Source organism: Xyrauchen texanus, chromosome 9 (assembly GCF_025860055.1).
Source record: "Xyrauchen texanus isolate HMW12.3.18 chromosome 9, RBS_HiC_50CHRs, whole genome shotgun sequence".
Classification (NCBI taxonomy): domain Eukaryota; kingdom Metazoa; phylum Chordata; class Actinopteri; order Cypriniformes; family Catostomidae; genus Xyrauchen; species Xyrauchen texanus.
This window is the reverse complement of record NC_068284.1, coordinates 35,837,708-35,859,164: the sequence shown is the minus strand read 5'-3', so window position 1 is coordinate 35,859,164 and position 21,457 is coordinate 35,837,708. Positions and strand designations below refer to the sequence as shown.

Below are 21,457 nucleotides of genomic sequence, written 5' to 3'. Positions count from 1 at the left end.
AACCTAACCCTACCCAGAAAACTTTCTGCATTTTTAAATTTTCAAAAAACATAATTTAGTATGATTTATAAGCTGTTTTCCTCATGGGGACCGACAAAATGTCCCCACAAGGTCAAAAATTTCGGGTTTTACTATCCTTATGGGGACATTTGGTCCCCACAAAGTGATGAATACACGCTCACACACACACACACACACATACACACTCACACACACACGTCTGATAGGCAGACTGGACTGCTGATATTATTTGCTCATTTGTTTTTTGCAGCTATAAAAATAATAAAAATACAACAAAAATACCACAGCAGACATAACCCATTTGTTCACATTATTACTATATTATATACAGTATTTTTATATGAAAATAAATCACAAATGTATTTTCATATCAGCTGTCCAGTGTCAAATAACTCACTCCAGGGGGCACTACTGAGGACTTTAGACCCTACTCATGAAAAGGCAAAAGTTTGAATGGACAATTTGTCTGCAATTAAATAACAAATCATTTTGTAACAGGAGAAAAGATCTGTGTACCCTGGTGGTATTGCAAAATTGGGATGAAAAGGGATACTTCGCCCAAAAATACGAGTGGTCATCATGTGCAATACTAACCCTAATTGTATTCCAAACCTGTAAAACTTTCTTCTGTGGAACACAAAAATAAATATTAGACACAATATCAGCCTCAGTCACATTCACATTTGTTCCAAGGAAGAATGAAGGCCTTATAGGTTTGGAACAACATGATGACAGAATTTTCATTTTTAGGTGAGAATTATTTACAAAGCACAAATAGATTGCACTCTATGTAAAGGCATACCTAAGTATGACTTTAAATTTATAGTTGTCTCAGCATATTAAGATAGAAAACGTAAGTATATGGACACTAAAACAACTGATGAATCACTTTAAGCAACTGATGAATGTTTCACAAAGTTTGAATATTTTGTCAGTGTTGAATTAGCTACTTTCAGAAGGACTTGGGCTAATCTAAATCTGCCTGGCAGCAGACAGAAAAGAAAAGTGGCAGTCTTTTTTAAGCTACTTTTTCTTTTTCACGCCCTAAAAACAATTTCAGAAGACAGTGATTACGCATCTGTCCCACTGGCCTCTGACATCCCCTTGTTAATGTCTCAACTGAAGCCTGTGAATTTAATTAATTTGCAGATATTTTCCAGGCCTCAATCAATATGCACAAGAAGGCAAAAAAAAAAAAGCTTTGCCAACAAACTGTTTAGAACAAACCTATTGCATATGTACAAGGTATTGGTCGGTAGGGATAAGAATTGTAAGGAATTAAACCTTCATGTTCAGTTTGATGACAGAGATCCCAAGGACATTTTAATGTCTCAAAAACATGTGACGTATCAGATAGATAAATCAAATTTACATCTACATTTTAGGTATAAAACCGGAATAAGTCATGAATTTTGACATGCTAACAAGAAACTTTTTTAATTTATTTTATTTTTTATTGTATTTTTCAGCAATCTCTTTTTGCTTGATCCCAAACAGAATAAGAGAATGTGAAAACTTTAGTGCCAAAACAATCCTAGTTCTCACATGAATGCATGCTTGTTTACAGTGCTGATGTACGGAAGCCCTGAACAGCACTGTGAAAAAAATTTCACTAGGTGATGTTTAGTTATTTATTTTTTGGATGTTTTAATGCCTTTCTGAGCCTATGTCCTACAAATGTTTTTTATTTATTTTTTCTGTAAAGTTTTTTCCCCCTCTAAAGTTTTGTTTCTGTCTAAGAAAGTTTAGATGATTGATTTTTTTCCCCTTATTTTAGACAGAAAAACAAAAGATTTTTAGAGAGGAAATTTGTTTTAGAGAGAAAACAAAAATAAATTTTAGACAGGAAGAGAGAGAGAAAAAAACTTTTTGACAAAAATCTACAAAGCATTGTAGGACATACACTCAGGAAGGCACTAAGACACCTGCATTTAAAAATAAATGCGGTTCAGGGTTTCCATAATTATGAACGTGCAATGGACATCAATATTTCAGTGAAAAATGCCTTAAATTTCAAGTTATGTCTAAAAAAACACATCTTGCCTTCAAAAGACTTATTACTGTTTATGATACACGAGCCACTTGGACTACTATATTTATGATACATTTGGGTCCTTTTTTAAGCTTTAAAGTGAGTCAGTATCAACTGCCATTTTATTGGCAAGACTGACCGAGATATTCATTAAAACATCTCCTATTGTGCTCCACATACTGTAAGAAAGAAAGTCATACATGTTTGAAGGACATGAGGTTGTGTTAATTAAGACCAAATAATCATTTTTAGTAAAAATATTCTTTTATTATCTGATTCTTTATTAATTTTGAGAGGGAAAGAATTGACAACGTAAACCATGAAAAGGTGCATTTACACAGAATTCAAGAAACAATTTTAGGAAACAAAGAATTACACACTCAAAAACTGATTTTTGATTTTCGCATAGACATTTGCACTAATCAGAATCAGAATGAGCTTTATTGCCAAATGTATGTTTACACATAGAATAGAATAGAATAGAATAGAATAGAATAGAATAGAATAGAAAATATAAGTATACTGTATATACAATTATTTCCCTAATGTATTTTTCTGGCTTGTAGCATAGACAAAATCCTGTATTAAAGAAAACCTGGGCTCTTTCAGGAAGGCGTCTAGCCTGGCAGAGAGATCAGTGTGAGTGTGTGTATGTGATCTGTGGACTGAAGCTACTGTGCAGTCCCTGTGAGCAGAGGGAATCCACGGATATTGATCTGTCTAGTTAAGACCACTAACAGCGTATGCCACAGATGAGAGGAGAACAGAGCAAAGGATCGCAGAGGTCCCAGAGAACACACTGCTCCACTGAGTCACAATACTGGCCACTTTGTTGCCGCATGATAAGGGGGTGCAAGGCAGGGATGGAAATTGAGTCTGAATCTCACAAGAAATTGACTTGAAGTCTAAATTAGAGACATGTTAACACCAAAAATCATTAGGTTTACATGGAGAAATATTTTCTCTGAATATCGATACACTATTTAGATAAAGTTAGTAAAACTAAACTGCAGCATAAAAAAATGGTAACAATTTATTTATATTCATTCACAAAATCTTGCAGTTTGTTTGTGATAACATGTCAGCAAACATGCAAGAATGTCAGTTTTTGCACTTATTTGGAAAGTTTAAAAATCTGTGACATAGCGATGTTATCATTGACATGAAGTCACAATGTAGCCTACACTTGTGACATGAATGAATGAACGTTACATTTATATAGTGCTTTTCTGACACTACACTCAAAGCGCTTTACACAGTGAGCAGGGGACTCTCCTCAACCACCACCAGTGTGCAGTATCCACCTGGATGATGCAACGGTAGCCATAATGCACCAGTACGCTCACCACACACCAGCTTTTCGTGGAGAGAAGAGAGTGGAGTAATAGAGCCAAATAATGGATGGGGATTATTAGGAGCCCATGATTGAGAAGGACCAATGGGGGAATTTGGCCAGGACACCAGCATTACACCCCTACTCTTTTTGAAAAGTGTCCTGGGATTTTTAATGACCACAGAGAGTCAGGAACTCGGTTTAAAATCTCATCCAAAGGAAAGTGCCTTTTTACAGTATAGTGTCACCATCACTATACTGGGGCATTAGGACCTACACAGTCCACAGTGTGAGCACCTCCTGCAGGACTCCCTAATACCTCTTCCAGCAGCAACCTTAGTTTTCCCAGGGGGTCTCCCATCCAGGTACTGACCAGGCTCAGCAGCCCTGCTTAGCTTCAATAGGCAACCAGTCTGCTGGTAACATCAACTAAACGGGTTGCTGATGCATCGTCTAATATTTTCACTGGACCGTAAGACATTTTAATGGTCAAATACTGGTAATTACCGGCTAATGGAAATGCTGGTGGGCACACTACAAGATTGTTGGTCGTGAGATCTGAAACATTGCAAACTTTGCAAACCAGTCACCGACAATGACAAATGACCTGAGACTTGACTTGGACTCATGACAAAAGACCAAAAACTTAACTTTGACTCATGGCATAGAACTTAAGACTTAATATTGACCCATGACAAAAGACTTCAAACTCAACTTTGACACATGACATATTGAGACTTCACTTGAACTCCTGACATAACTTATCATTGTCTCAAGCAAAAGGTTTAAGACTCAAATCTGACTCTTGTCATAAGACTTGAGATTTGACTTTGACTCATGAATAAGACTTAAGGAATGAGAAACAAGGAATGAGAAATATAGTGTGGGTGAATATCAGCTGACCTTGCCACCCAGGCTTGCACACTGGCTTGACCTCAATATGAACTGGAACGCCTTCCATCGCCCTCTTCTGGCCACAGTCATATGCAGTCACCATGATTTTGTAGTGCTGCTGTTTGTCGTAGCTCAGTCGTTCTGTGTTCCTTATATTACCTGTGAAGGAAGGAAAAAAAAAAGAGTGAAAAGCCACAACACAGGCATATAGATATATGAGACAATTACTAAAATAAAATTAAAGACACACTTTGTGGAAAGTAGAGATTACTCTTAAAATAGCAATTTTAAGTTGCAGCTGCTACAACAACATGTACCTTTAAACAAAAATTACACTCCCATACAATGACTCTCGCCACATTTTTTCAATCAGAAATGAAATTCCAACTGTGTAAGTGTGCCTGTTTCAGCAATTTCAGTTTATATCTGCAAAGAATTATATCTGCGCTAATTAGAACAAACACAATTGTATCTAATCTTAAATTTTACATTTCACAAGCCTCTGTAATGGTTATTTGGATTTACGGCAAGCAGTATAATGTAGGTATTGCACATAATAAAGGCAAAGGTACTGTCGTACTCTATAATACAAACTCTAAAGCTCATGTGCATCAAACATCAACAATTTTATACCACTTGGCAAGTGGTTTTGCTTTTTCTAAGTAGCAGTGGCATGCACACAAATGGGAAAGCAGGGGCTAAAGCCCCTACCCCTTTGGTTCAAAAATCTAAAGGAGCACTTCAGGTCATGCTGAAAAATGGGAGAAATTTTTATAATAAAATAAAATACTTAAAATATATAAATCTCTTAATAACCTCATGATAAAATTAATAGCATACTGTATGAGATTTCTTTGTAAATCTCGGAAGCATTAAAGAAAATTAAACTGAGGTGCCTTTAACAGAAAGCACTACAGCAGATTGTGATCCTACCTAGGCCTGACTCACTCAGGAGTGCAGAGACATTGAAGTGGTTACTCTGAAGGGAACATGGTATTGCTGTATGAATATACCGTTCGCTGAAAGTCTTGTGGAAGGGCCCTTTGAAAAGGGATTCATTTTCGCAATTTCGTTTGGAACAACCATGGAATTCACTCCAGAACATCGAAGAGGCATTGCCTCAGACAGGTCAGATAAAAAGTCCAATCTATGTATTGTTTTGTAAGTTCATCAAAAGAATAAAATTGACTGGTACCGCATTTCCGACATCAAACACTTGCAGTGTTATTCATTATAACGAGAGCATCACTTTTAGTCTAGAAATTCAGTATGTCTTTTGTAGAATACTGTCATGAACTAAAGGAGCTGTCTGATTCGGCCAGACAAATAGTTATTTAAACGAAAATGTCATTAAGACTAATCACTTTTTTTTTTCACAATTTTTCGGACATTCAGAACCATGGCATTACTATCTATCTTGGTACATCATTTTACCATGGTTCTGTCACATTACTGCTGTAAGGTCCTAAATATTGATAGTAGAATATAGTAAACTAACATTAAATTAATGTTAATATTAAAGGAATATTAAAGGAAATGAAGTGCAAGTACTATAGAAAGTGTCAGTTCTATAAAGAGGATGATGAGATCAGAGTGAAAGCAGCAGAGATGACAGGATGAAGTGAGGAAGCAGAGATGAGAAAAGTGAAGAGAACAGTGATGAGTCAAGAAAAACATTAGAGAATAAACAATAAACGTGCCGTTACCATGGGACTGAATGAATACTATATTCATGAAACTGTCATGGTAGTCCAAGGCACTTCAAAAATACCACAGTTTTACCATGACACATGCCAAAAACATGGCATTACCATGGTCCATGTCTAAAAAACATTGTAATAATATAGTGTTTTTGTGAGAAATATAACAGAATATTCTATTATATGTGAATTAATGGAAAAATTAAGATATGCATATATTTAAAAAATGCTTGAATACAATACAGCAAAAGTATTAGTTAAGTATGTATAAGTACTACTACTAAAAAAAAAAGGGGAAAAAAATGTTTACCCTCCACCCCTGTCCGTGCAGAGGACTGGGCATGCCAAAGCAAAGTAGTATGCACTTTCCTTCAATCAAGATGTAAAAAACATCAATCACGGAACCGCATAACCTCTGTGCAGACATGATATACAGAACTGACATCGTTGTACGAGTCATTCTATTATCAGCTAACAGCCAAAGGTACATTTTGACTTTCTAACCTCTGGCAGGGAGCCATACTATGCACTAAAAGCTTTCGTAGTGATGAGTATTCTTCTTGGTCAGCATCTAGACAGTAGAGGTGGGGCCAGTCTCTGTTGGTTGAAAAATGTCGACAGATTACAGATCTCAGAGTTAAAGAAGCATAATGACATCAATCTTCTTCCTTTTCCCTGTCATTTGTGAAATGAGCACTTTTGGTCTAAGGGCTGATGTATGTAATCTAGCATTTAGCTCAGTCAGTTGCTGTAAGCAGCAATGGAGGTTTATCTACGGTGTATGATGATGAGTCCAAACGCACTTCATGGTGACAGAGTTCAGTGGAGGCTGAACAAGCAGCTTGTGTTTATTTTTACATTCTGGCTGCATTTCAATGAGACCAACTGTGCTGTCAAGGAGACAGCCATGAGGAATAGAGGTCAGACCAGGTCTGCATCAATTCTCAGAGCCACATAGCTAATGTCTGCTAGAAAAAACTCAAGCCAATCCAGCTGAAAAGGATAGCTTAATTCGGTTAGTTTTCTGGTCTTAGTTGGTTTAAGATTTTCTCCCAGCCTGACTAGCTAACAAGTGAATGAATTAATGAACATTACACTTATATAGCGTTTATTTTTTAGACTACACTCAAAGCATTTTAAAGAGTGAAGAGGGGACTCTCCTCAACCACCACCAGTGTGCAGTATCCACCTAGATGATGCAACGGCAGCCATAGTGCGCCAGTATGCTCACCACACAACAGATGTTGGAAGAGAGGAGAGAGTACACTGATAGAGCCAATTCATGGATGGTGATTATTAGGAGGAGGCCATGATTTATAAGGGCCAATGGGGGGAATTTGGCCAGGACACAGGGGTTACACCCTACTCTTTACGAGAAGTGCCCTGGGACTTTGAATTATCACAGAGAGTCAGGACCTCGTTTTAACATCTGATCTGAAGGATGATGCTTTTTACAGTATAGTGTCCCCATCACTATTCCGGGGCGTTAGGACCAGACTATTTAGCAGAGACTGGTGGGCAACCAGTCTAGAGCTACAGGGTGATATGGCTGCTGACATGTGCCCAAAACCCCTGTAAAACCAGCAAACCAGACCAGCCTACCCAAATTGGGAGATCTTAAATACAATACACCTTTCTGAAAATAAAAAAACAACCCAAGCAGGTATTCAGCTGGTCTACCAGATGTCCAAGTTGGTCTTCAGCATTTTTATCAGGTCAGCCAACTGGTCTGCCATCATGACTAGCTGACAAGTGCCCAAATCCCTTCGAAACCAAAGCAGACCTGTCAAAAAAAATTTCCACCCGGCTGAAACAAAGCCCCAGCTTAAGCCACTCTAAGATGGTTTGCTGGACGTAGCTAGTCTTCCAGCCTGGCCAAGCCAGTGTTCAGCTGGTCTACCAGCCATCCAGGCTGGTCTTCAACTGGTCTTACTGGTTCCCAGCCTGGCAGCTGACAAATGAGTGGTGATGCCATAGTGGCTAAATTACAGGGCTGTTAATCAGAAGGTCGCTGGTTCGAACACCAAGGCCACCATCATTGTGTCCTTGAGCAAGGCACTTAACTCCAGGTTGCTCCGGGGGGATTGTCCCTGTAATAATTGCACTGTAAGTCGCTTTGGATAAAAGCATCTGCCAAATGCATAAATGTAAATGTAAATGCTTGAAAACATTCTTAAAACAGACCAGCATGACCAGGCTGGAAGACCAGGTAAGGCCAGCAAACCACTTTACGTTGGCTTAACACTAGAACGGCCGAGCATGCAGTTATCTGACCGTTGTGCTTTAAGAAAAAAAATAAAATTGCACCTGATCATTCCAGGGCCCTACTTTCTTGACTTTTCCTAGATATTTGAGTTTTATCGCCCAGTGCACTTACATTTTCAATATAGCACCAGGAAAAGCTAGTTTGAAGGTATTTTGCTTCTAATTCTGTGAATTGACGGCCACCTCGCGTTCACGTCATATTTATTTGTACCGTTCAAGGCTGCAATTGTAGCCCTACAATAATTTTGTATGCATGTGTGTAGCATTATATATATATATATATATATATATATATATATATATATATATATATACATACCTGTAAAGTGTATTATTTTATAAGTAAATACAATATATATACATTGAAAATATAGACAGTAGGCCTATAGTTTATATATTTAAAATAGTATCTATCTATGTGAATATATTGTGTATATATTCATACATTTTCGTTATCAATTAATTAAATATCAATTGCAAGTAAATTACCATTCATGTATTTTCAGTTTTTTAAAAAATGATTTTCATTGAATAAATGTAATTCATTATGTCCAGATTTATTCTGTTTGCATTACCTTTTCAGATTATTTAAGAAGCCATTATCCTTATCTTAATATTATAATTATTATTATGATATAAGTAAATTGATAATAATTTTTTTGTGTGTGTACAATTATTTCCAGTTTGTTCATGAACAGATTTCATGTTTATTAAAAAAAGTTGGCCTATAAATGCCTATAGTGCATATATACATTCATTAGTATGCATTATATATATATATATATATATATATATATATATATATATATATATATATATATATATATATAATGCATACTAATGAACCACAAATCAAAATATGAGTTAAATTTGCAAACATGCTAAGGTGATAAATATGAATGCAAATTTCACCTATTCAATATATAATGACACATCGAAAATTATTTGAGGGCAATTGACAAGTAAGCTGATAAGTGGGTGGTGCTATTATGATCTATTATGTATCGAGAGCCATAAAGTAGCCACAAACACAGTTTGGACGGTTGCACGGTTGCATGGTATATGTGCATACTTACAATGACTCGAAGGTTGCGTATGACGGCACAGCAAGTGTTGGATTTGCTACTAAATATTAATGAGATGGAATTGGAGGGCGATGAATGAGAGGTGTTCGATGGAGAGGAGGAGAGAGACGATGGAGGTGGCGTTGATATTGAATCTGGTTCAGATTCCAAATCAGACTCTGAAATTGAGTGTGCTGGGGACTCATTTCAAGAGGTTGCAATAGATGGCACAGTATGGGTTGAACAAAATCCTGGCAACCCTCGGGGTAGAGCCCAAGAGGCCAATATAATGAGAGAACCCCAAGGGCCAACATCTTATGCCAAGGACAATATTACAAGTCCATTGAGCAGCTTACTGTGTTTGATTGACACAGAAATGTGGGAAAACATATGAAAGTAGACTGATGCGGAAGCTGGGAGGAATAATGCTGAAAAGTTCAAACTGACAGATGATTAACTAAAAGCATTTGTTGGTCTCATTTATTTGAGAGGTGTTATGGGAGGCAAAAGCATGAGATTGGATGACATTTGGTCTAATGAATTTGGACACTATTCTTTCAAAGGGACAATGCCGTGACAGAAATTCCGAGATATCATGTGCTATCTGTGCTTTGATGACAAGAACACGAGAGCTGCCTGCCTTGTGACAGATAGATTTGCCATTATATCTGAGATATTTGACAAATTTGTGAAAAACAGCAATGCTTCATACATGCCTGGTGAGAACATACAACTACCAAGGCGCGCTGTCATTTCACTCAGTACATGGCCAATAAACCGGACAAATTTGGCATAAAAATCTGGGTGGCCGCTGATGTTGAAACAAAATACAAGCTGAACGCACATCCCTATCTAGGGAAAGACGTCAGTAGGCAGGCTGGTCAGCGGTTATCGGACAATGTTGTCATGCGTCTGCTCGAGCCTTTCCGACTGACAATTTCTTTGCATCGTTGCAACTGGCAAACAATCTTTTGGCGAACAAAACCACCATTGTTGGCACAGTGAATAAAATCAGAGAAGATGCCCCCAAGTACACAGGCACAGTCTGAAAGATTTTCCACCAAGGTAATGAGGGCTGGACAAGTCACACACACAATTTATCAGGCAAAGCCAAAGAAAAATGCATGCATCCTGAGTACAATGCATCAGACAGTTTCAACTGATAATGGCACAAAGAAACTGCCCAATACAATTTCCCACTATAATAGCACTAAAGTTGGCGTTGATGTAATGGACCATATAGCATGACTGTACTTGGTAAAGGGTGGATCTGTTCGCTGGCCTGTAGCTGTGTTTTAAAGCGTCTTGGACCTGGCTGCAATTAATGCACACATTCTGTACAAACAGTGCATGAACGTAACCATCATATTAGAATATCATCAAAAAGTTGATTTATTTCAGTAATTCCATTCAATAAGTGAAACTTGGATAATGTATACATTCATTCCACACAGACTGATATATTTCAAGTGTTCATTCCTTTTAATTGATGATTATAACTGACAACTAATGAAAAACCCCAAAATCAGTATCTCAGAAAATTTGAATATTGTGAAAAGGTTCAATATTGAAGACACTGGGTGCCACACTCTAATCAGCTAATTAACTCAAAACACCTGAAAAGGCCTTTAAATGGTCTCTCAGTCTAGTTCTGTAGGCTACACAATCATGGGGAAGACTCCAAAAGACGACCATTGACACCTTGCACATGGAGGGCAAGACACAAAAGTCATTGCTAAAGAGGCTGGCTGTTCACAGAGCTCTGTGTCCAAGCACATTAATAGAGAGGCGAAGGGAAGGAAAAGATGTGGTAGAAAAAATTGTACAAGCAATAGGGATAACCGCACCCTGGAGAGGATTGTGAAACAAAACCCATTCAAAAATGTGGGGGAGATTCACAAAGAGTGGACTGCAGCTGGAGTCAGTGCTTCAAGAACCACCACACACAGACGTATGCTAGACATGAGTTTCAGCTGTCGCATTCCTTGTGTCAAGCCACTCTTGAACAAGATACTGCGTCAGAACACTTTTGGAGTGTTCCAAAGTTATGTTCTCTGATGAAAGTAAATTTTGCATTTCCTTTGGAAATCAAGGTCCTAGAGTCTGGAGGAAGAGAGGAGAGGCACAGAATCCACGTTGCTTGAAGTCCAGTGTAAAGTTTCCACAGTCAGTGATGGTTTGGGGTGCCACGTCATCTGCTGGTGTTGGCCCACAGTGTTTTCTGAGGTCCAAGGTCAACGCAGCCGTCTACCAGGAAGTTTTAGAGCACTTCATGCTTCCTGCTGCTGACCAACTTTATGGAGATGCAGATTTCATTTTCCAACAGGACTTGGCACCGGCACACAGTGCCAAAGCTACCAGTACCTGGTTTAAGGACCATGGTATCCTTAATTGGCCAGCAAACTCGCCTGACCTTAACCCTATAGAAAATCTATGGGGTATTGTGAAGAGGAAGATGCGATACGCCAGACCCAACAATACAGAAGAGCTGAAGGCCACTATCAGAGCAACCTGGGCTCTCATAACACCCGAGCAGTGCCACAGACTGATCGACTCCATGCCACGCCGCATTGCTGCAGTAATTCAGGCAAAAGGAGCCCCAACTAAGTATTGAGTGCTGTACATGCTCATACTTTTCATGTTCATACTTTTCAGTTGGCCAACATTTGTAAAATCCTTTTTTTGTATTGGTCTTAAGTAATATTCTGAATTTCGGAGATACTGAATTTGGGATTTTCATTAGTTGTCAGTTAATCATCACAATTAAATGAAATAAACATTTGAAATATATCAGTCTGTGTGTAATGAATTAATATAATGTATATAATTGAATGGAATTACTGAAATAAATCAACTTTTTGATCATATTCTAATGATATGACCAGCACCTGTACACTACAATTATTATTGATTATATTATAATAATTTGTATTGCAAGACAAAGCACGCCTTTGCTAAAAACAAATATAAATGATAATTAATTAATAATTAAAACAGATAACAGATTAAATTATATTGTATAAAACAGATCAAACACAAATAAACGAGCAGAAATCGTGAAAGATTTCTCAGTGCTCAAGAAAAAAATTTCCATGATGAAATTGCAATATTTACTGAATCATATTTTGGCTTGTATAATGGTGATAAATATTCCTATATATCAACACACACACACACACACACATTTGAAGTACTGTTGAAAGAAAAAACTGCTTAACACTAGAAGCTCCGAGCCACTGTAACTTACGAATAGTGCGACTTAAGCCTAGTCTTCAGACATGGACACTGCTACTGACACAAAATGATTGCTAGATGGTGTCTCTTGCATGTAGCCAATGGATTGGTCTTAAAAGAGTTAACTCGCAGTGACATTTTTAAGACCAATCCATTGGCTACGTGCAAGAGACGCCATCTAGCGATCATTATGTGTCAGTAGCAGTGTAAATAAATCAATCAATACATTTTATTTCTATAGCACATTTAAAAACAATACAACAAAAATGTTGACCAAAGTGCTTTACGTTATAGCATAAACGGATCATATACATACAGAATGTAGAAAATACCATAACACATAATAAAATAAGCAACCCACATTAAGCACAGTTAAAAGCAAGTGAAAAAAGGTGAGTCTTCAAATAAGATTTAAAAACATCGACTGATGTACAGGACCTGATATATAGTGGAAGGCTATTCCAAAGCAGTGGAGCCACCACTGAAAAGGCCTGATCTCCTTTTGACTTAAGACAGGATTTTAGACGTAAACTCTGCGAAGAACTTAGTAGTCTAGAAGGCATGTGATGCTGTAGGAGATCCATAATATAGGGAGGAGCCATGCCATGTAATCCCTTAAAAGTAAATAATAAAATCTTAAACTGAATCCTAAATTTGACTGGAAGCCAATGAAGAGATGCTAACACCGGATATATGTTGTGTTTTTTGTCCCAGTCAGCAATCTGGCAGCAGAATTCTGGACTAACTGCAGATGTGACAGTGAAGTATGAGAAATGCCACAGAGCAATGAACTGCAGTAATCTAATCTTGAAGAAATAAAAGCAGGTATAACAACTTCCATGTCCTTAAAAGATAAAAGGGGTTTCAATTTCACAATGTTCCTTAATTTAAAGAAACCACCTCTGACCACAGAATGTATGTGTTTATCAAGCTTTAAATCAGGGTCAAGATTCTTGGAAATAAAATTTAAAAGCAAAGGAGTCTAAATCATTAATCATGTGTTTGGTAGAGCCAGATGGACCAAACACCATCACTTCAGTTTTTGATTAATTTAGGTGAAGAAAATTCATTGCCATCCACTTTTTGATTTCATTTATACAGCAGATAAGGGAATCTAACACAGAGTTTTCCCCAGGCTATAAAGGGAGATAAAGCTGGGTATCACCAGCATAACAGTGATAGGTAATCTTATGCTTTTGACAGATTTGGGCCAAAGGAAGCATGTATAAAGAAAATAAGACTGGGCCCAAGATTGATCCTTGGGGAACCCCACAGGTAATGGGAGCTGTGAATAATGAGAAGTCCTCTAGTTCAACAGAAAATGTCCTATCTTTAATATAAGAGGAGAACTAATAAAGAGCAGTCCCCTGAATCCCTGCCCACTGTCTAAAGTGCCTCAAAATTATGTTGTGATCTATGGTGTCAAACATGACACAAAGATCAAGGAGAACAAAAATTGCATGACCTGAATCAACAGCCAGCAACAGGTAACTAAATACTTTTAAGAGTGCAAACACTGTGCTGTGTTGTGCTCTAAACCCCAATTTAAAATGATAAAATTTAATTATGAGAACTTTAAATGAGAGTTGATGGTAAACAACCTTCTCTAAGTACCCTCTGAAAGACTGCAATACACTATTGACAATAAACTCAAGCCAACTATATCTAAAACCTGGCTGAGGAGGCAAGGAGGAACAACATCTAAAGAACATTGTGCAGGCTTCATATGCATAACTAAATCCACTAAATGGGATATTGAGACATGTTCAAACTCACTAAAAAGGACAGCAGATGGAGGGATTTTTGAGGGGTCTTGGTTATGGCCAGAAGATGAGATGTTAGCTCTAAGAGCAGCAATTTTATCAATAAAAAACTCTGAGAAATTTTCACAAGCTTCAGAAGTAATATCCGGAAAAGTACTAATAAAAGGATTTAGCAAAGTATCTATTGTGCTAAATAATGCCTGAGGCTTTCTTTTTTAATAATGGAAAAATATTTAACAGACTGTTGGTATTTAATCATGCTGTCTTTTAACATGTCATACGATACTTGGAGTCTGTCCTTCTTCCATTTCCTCTCTGCTTTCCTCCACATTTTCCCGCGAGTACCATTATTTAGCCATGGCTAGTGTCTAGTTTTAGGTATTACATTTTTAAAAGGAGTGCAGTTGTCTAAAACCTCTGAAAGCAAAACTTTTCAGCTTATGGATGAACCCAATTAATTTAATTCTAATAATGCACAGTAAATATATGAATTCTAAGGAAAATATGTGCTAAAGTTTACATAAGTGTATTTATCACACTTTGTCTATCAGTGAGGTATTTCAAGATAAATCACTGAAATTTAAAAAATGTCAAATCGGATGAAACTAGAGACTAAATACTTTTGAACAGGTTTCAATATAAAAACATCATTTTTTTTTTTTACCAGATGTAGTTTTGTTGCCGTTTCTCCCAATGACAAATCTGCTGTGGTCGGCGCCATGCTGTTTTGTCACATGTGAGTTGAAAGTTTAACCGTTTACTAATAACACAGTGTCCTGAACTGAGATCAGTCAGTTTAAATGTATTTAAATTATGCATTACCTATAGCGAAGCCAAAATACAATGTCCACGCATGTGCACGCGGGGTCGCACAAGGTTAAAGTCAACAACAAATGAAAATGGAACCCAATTACTTTCTTAAATGCAAGCGTTTTATTTCTGCTCCACTAGCATCACCAAACTGAATTTCAAGCAGGTTTCCTGAACATGCGTCCATCTGCCATTGGTCGAACAAACAGATTGTCCCATCCAAACTCATGCCACTGGTTGAGCCAGTGTTGCTATGTTGTCAGGATACCCAAATAAACAGAAAAATATTTTGAAATTGCTACACTTTTTGGAGAAATCATCCAATGAATGTCTTATTTATAGTTGTCTCAGCGTATTAAGCTGGAAAATTATAAAGTATTTTGCTGTGTTAATAAAAAATAAAATAGATTTAATGTTCACTATTCACCTTTCAAATAAACATGAAATAATAATGGACCCTATTTACTTTCTTAAAACATGTTCTTGGTCTTATTGTGAACAATTAAACTTTGCATGTAATCTTTCATCAAAATGAATAACTTCTAAAGATGGTACACTTCTGAGGCTGTATGTGCCAGTCAAGCAACTTCCATAAAAATAAATGGAAAAGATAAAAAATAGCTCTCTCCAGGTATATTAGATCTACTTGGAATGACCATACAAATGACGTTCCCTTTCTAGAGTGCACTTCAAGAGTGCAACAATCAAGTTTGGAATTGTCTATCCATCTCTTTCTCTCAAATTTTCCTTCTGTATATTCTCCCTGTCACTGCATCCTTTCTCTCACATACCCAACTTTATAAGTGCATGTTTCTACACTCAAACAATTTTTATCTCTCTCTGTGCTTCTCCCATCTCTTACTCTCCATCTTTCTCCTGATATCATTATCTTCCATCCCCCACCTCCTCCTCCTCTCTGGACTGAAAAGCACATTGCCATGGGCATGTTGTATTTAATAACTCACGCTGCCCTCTGATCCACAGAAAATGATGAAGCCAAAATCCCTCAGCTCAAAATCCACTCAGGTGTTCCATGCATCACTTTGACACTCACCTGGCACTAACCAAGTCCTGTCAATGCCAGTCACACTGTACACGCTGACAGGGCCCAAAGCCACAGGAGGAAGTGAATGAGACAGTAGCTTGGAGTTTGACTTGTACCCATGATAGAGAAAACAACTCTCTGACACAGCTGACACCCAACAGGGGACAGGAGAAGGGAGCAGACAGCAACAGCTAAGAGAAGGATGTATGATTTGTGGCGTCAAGTCAATGTAATCCATCCTTGAACCTCTGATTCAACACAGTTGTCTATGATGTACCCGGAACTGTCTGGCCGCTCTGTTCTGAGATTAGCAGTCTAACTGCTCAATGAGCCTTTTAATTCATTCATGCATCCAATGACAACAAAATAAGACATCAATTCTGGTCCTATAAATGACAGAATTAAGTAAATGAAGGCAAAAATTCATCAATCATCAACACCTAAGGGAGAAATCTCAAGTATTGAAGTAAGAACATAATTTGCATGTCTTTTATTATTTTAATACTCTCTGTGTAATGGAAAAGCAGTGAGAAAGACAAGGAAAACCGAACTTTGAATGAATACCAGGATATGTGAGAGAGGGGTTTTCCATTCTCTTGCTCTATACTCACTAATATATATATATATATATATATATATATATATATATATATATATATATATATATATATATATATATATATATTAGTGCTGTCAATTTTTATTTTTTTATTTAATTATTTAGTTAATCGCGATTAATTGCATATTTTGGAGTGCTGAAATTTGACACTATAAGATACTTCTTTTCATATTCATGCATTTATTTCCATCTTAGATATCATTTTACATCAAATAGCATTAAGAGGTCAATTCCCTTTTCCCATTTCACTTTCCCTTTTTTTAAAAAATGACACGGAAGCGGTGCTGTGAGTGTGTGTGTGTGTTGTCAGTGTAATGACTCATACCAAAGGTTCCACCCTTCAAACCAGTGTTTATGCTGGTTTATGCTGTATTAATGGTAAATGCGTAACATTAATGCATTAATCTTTTTTAATTAATAGCAGCTGTCAGAGCTGTCAGAATTAACAGCTGTGTGCGGCCAAATCACATTCATGCTGATGTAGGGCCTTGCTTGCGTGATATTTCTTAAAAAAAAAAAAAATAAAAATATATATATATATATATATATATATATATATATATATATATATATATACGTATTAAATGAAATCAAATGTGTGCAATTTACTGTACAGTTGCCTGGGGGATGCAGCAGTATGATTTTTTTTCCCTCGACACGTAATTTTAAATTCCAAATCTTGTATTAAGGGACAACCATCCGCAGTCATATGTACAGTCCATTCGCAGTCATATGTGCAGTCATTGCAAGTGTATTTTCACCTATGTCTGAATCGAAGTCTTACCATTACGATCAATTGCAAAGGGTGTATCCTGTGTTACAATCTCATAGTTGCAGATTTGGCTGTATTGTGGAGAGCAGTCTTGGTCCCAGGCCTCCACCTGCAGGATGCTGTCATATATCTTGCCCTCGGTTACTGTGGCACGATACAGCAGCTCCCTGAACACCGGGGAAAACTCATTTACATCATCCACCTGGATATGTACCACTGCCCTGCAACAGAACAGAAGGCAGAGAACAACCAATCATAGGAAGGAACAGCAGATATGGTAACATAATACATAAAAGTGCTAATATACCTGAGAAACAGATACAACACCTCAGAGTTGTGGCACTGAATTGTGAATAGCATTACACGTTAGAGAAATTAATGATGAGAAAGCATGGAAAGAAATTTATATCTGAGCACTGTTCGGAGACTTTGCATGACTGATCTGTTAATATAAATATTCATGTAATAAAAAAATATCAGTGCTTGAAATGGGAGGGGGGGAAGCATTGAAAAGTGTCTGCGGTATTAAAAAAAGTCAAAACGATGGTTGGTAAACCTTTGTCAATACACTGCAAAAAAATGACTATGGGAAAATAATACAAATAATATTAATACTTTAAGTCATGTTTGTGCTTAAAATAACTGCATTTTCTGCCAATGAGCAAACAAAATGCACTTTTTGTGCATTTTGATTTTTTAAAACAAGATATTCAAGAACCTATACAAAAAAGTCTTAGTCCAGACTAAAAGAAAAAACCTAGGCACAGCACAACGAATGGATGAGGATGCAGGTGTCTTGAGGAGAGTTTTAAAAGGTTCTTTTAACTTGACATGGCAACTTAAAAACGTGACCGTACTGTGTGGGATGTAGCGTAAGACATTTATCTAGTGCTTGTTTTCAATTAAAAAATAATACAAATTAAACAAAATCTAAATGTGCTGAAATAGCGAGAAACAGGCAAACTAAACAGAATTTTATTTAAAAGAGATCTTTGTGTACATTTTCTAGTGATCATGGAAGCAGTAATTAATCAAATGATTATCACTTGATGGAGAACAACATTATAACCAGGCATACCGTATATTCAGATGTGCATGTAGTCAAGTGCACTTTTAATGCATTTTTAAGTGCCAATTCCGGTGTCTGGATCACTGTGGTGGAGCGATGCTGTACATTCCCATTTACAATAAGCATTTTGGTAATAGTCTGCTGTATTTTTCACAACTAGCAATGGGAACTGAGCGGCAAGAACTATACCACACAAATTGGGTTAAGCACCAAATTTTGTGGTGTGTTATGCAGTTACCTGATTTGCATACAGTAATTCCTTTAGTGAATTTGGTGCTAAAACGATGCAGACAACACATGCGAATAAACAAACACTATACATGCAATTCATTCTTCTCTTAAATTTCTTTAAATTTATCTGGTTTAAAAGATGTTTTAGATATAAAACTGGAGAAAGACAGTGTGATGCATGGGATTCATTGATTTACCCAGCCACAGTGTCATCACAATTAAATTATTCATCAAACATTAAGCTGTTGTTTATCAACTCTGGATTCTGCACACTGACACAAACACAGGCAAAGCTATGCATAATGTCTGCAAATAGAGTTAATTATTATTAATGCATTTCATTAACTATGAATCTGAATGTTCACAAATAAAGAAAGAATAGTTGGCCTGAAACAGGGCCAATTGAGTTTATTTGAGGATACCACAGACAAAAAAAGAGAAAATAAAAGGTTACAGTATTGTAGTACACAGACCCTGCTGACAAAATGATGGTTTGCTGGTTTAAACTGGTTTCCAAGATAGGTCTAACTTGTCTCCCAGCCTAGAAGTGCCTAAAACCCATGTAAAACCAGTCAACTGACAATCCTGACCAGTCTGGGAGACCAGCTACAACAAGTCAACCAGCTTAGGCTGGTTTTAGATGTTTTATGTTTTGTTTGGTTTTGTTGTTTTTTCCAGCAGGGGAGCATGCATAAATAGTCCAGCTCGGTGTCTACAATTCAGTCGAACCCACTTTGACCTTCTGTGACAGAAACATAAATTCCATATCTCTGTGTCAAGAGACATTAGAATGGCCCAAGCTGTGGAATCAAAAGCACTTCTTCATGTGTTTGTCTCTCTCTCACAGTAGTAGGTTCCTGAAGCATGGCTCTCTCATGCACTCCATCAGAGCTCTGCTCAAGCTGCAGTGGCTGCTATTGTAAGAGAGATTGTCAGGCACATATGGACCTTCGGGAAACTTTGTAAACAACTTGATGTGTCATTAATGCAAGACTAGCCAGGACTGGGTGTGCAGCAAGGCTGGAGGTGGTGTGTGTGTGTGTGTGTGTGTGTGTGTGTGTGTGTGTGTGTGTGTGTGTATGTGTGAGTGTGTATTTATCACTTTGTGGGGACCAAATGTCCCCATAAGGATAGTAAAACCCGAAATGTTTGACCTTGTGGGGACATTTTGTCGGTCCCCATGAGGAAAACAACTTATAAATCATACTAAATTATGTTTTTTGAAAATGTAAAAATGCAGAAAGTTTTCTGTGAGGGTTAGGTTTAGGGGTAGGGTTAGGTTTAGGGGATAGAATATAAAGTTTGTACAGTATAAAAACCATTATGTCTATGGAAAGTCCCCATAAAACATGGAAACACAACATGTGTGTGTGTGTGTGTGTGTGTGTGTGTGTGTGTGTGTGTGTGTGTGTGTGTGTGTGTGTGTGTGTGTGCAGATTACCAACTTATATCCTTGAGTGCCACCAGGGACAGAAAAAAAAGAGGGAGAAAGAGAGAGTATTCTATACTCTATTCAATACTATCAGCGCACCGTGGTACAGCCACAGTAAGGGATGTTATCTAAATGATTACGTTGTGTAATTAATTAATTAATTTGTGTACCAAGTTTAATGATAGTAGAAAAAGCTTACAACTATATGAGTGTCTAGCAAACAGTTTCTAACACTAGTATGCCATGTTATAGAACATTAGTTTCAGTGGAAAAAAGATGCAATGAAAGTAAAAAGTGACAGACTATTCTGGCTAACATCATCTTTTGTGTTTATTGGGGGAAAAAAAGTCTTACAGATTTTAAACAGCATTGGAGTGATTAAATAATGACAACATTTAAATTTTTGGGTGAATTACAGGCCTACCTTTAAAACACAACAACAAACTCCTCAGGAAAAAAGATAATGGTGTTAGTTGGTTAGCCATTAGCACATTAGTTGATTCAATGGTTTTCTCATTGCTCTTCTGTCCCAAAAGCCTACACAAATCTTGCAAAGCGTCAAAATGCTTTTAACCTTAATAATGAGATAATTAATTAAACAGTTTGATAATTTGCACAGCAGGACATTGATCCCATAATTACACATTACACATCAAAAAGAGGCTAGATAAGAACAAAAGAGCAGAATGTGTAACTAATGAAAAATAGTGAATGTTGGTAGGGAATGCTAAAAGGACAGGCGCTAATGCGATTCACCTCCTCTCCTTTGTAGATTACAAATTTCTATCTTGTAGCTTTAAGCTTTTCTACAAAAAGACTTATAACAGCTCTGCTGAAAAAAAAACAATCTTTCTTCTGATTCTAGCTGGTTTGACACAGTTTCTAGCTGGTCAAGATGTTTGATCAATGTGTGGTGCTATGTTATGTATGTCTCGAGACCCTTGGTCATGGAGACAAAGGCTATATACGGAATGGGAGTTTTTAATGTTCACTCCCCAGCACAAGCTGCAAGGGGAAACTGAACTATATTCTGGCTATCGGGTGTTCGAAGTGTGAACAACAGCGAACTCAACCCAATACTGACCGAAGGATAAACAGGAACGACATGGATACGTTTGTACAGTCCGGTTTCGTTCATACGTTTCACAGCAAGTCTGTCAAGCTTGCTTCTGG

General features: G+C 37.2%; 1 protein-coding gene across 1 annotated transcript in view; it reads right to left on the bottom strand.

The window, feature by feature from the left end:
• LOC127648605 (calsyntenin-2-like) overlaps positions 1-21,457 on the bottom strand; it is a 366,638-nt gene that overhangs the window by 116,794 nt on the left and 228,387 nt on the right. Inside the window, exons 4-5 of the mRNA XM_052133275.1 lie at positions 17,565-17,773; positions 4,290-4,439 (exon numbers count right to left, since the gene is read on the bottom strand). Of these exons, the coding sequence (XP_051989235.1) occupies positions 4,290-4,439; positions 17,565-17,773 (359 nt within the window). The remainder of the gene's footprint in view (positions 1-4,289; positions 4,440-17,564; positions 17,774-21,457) is intronic.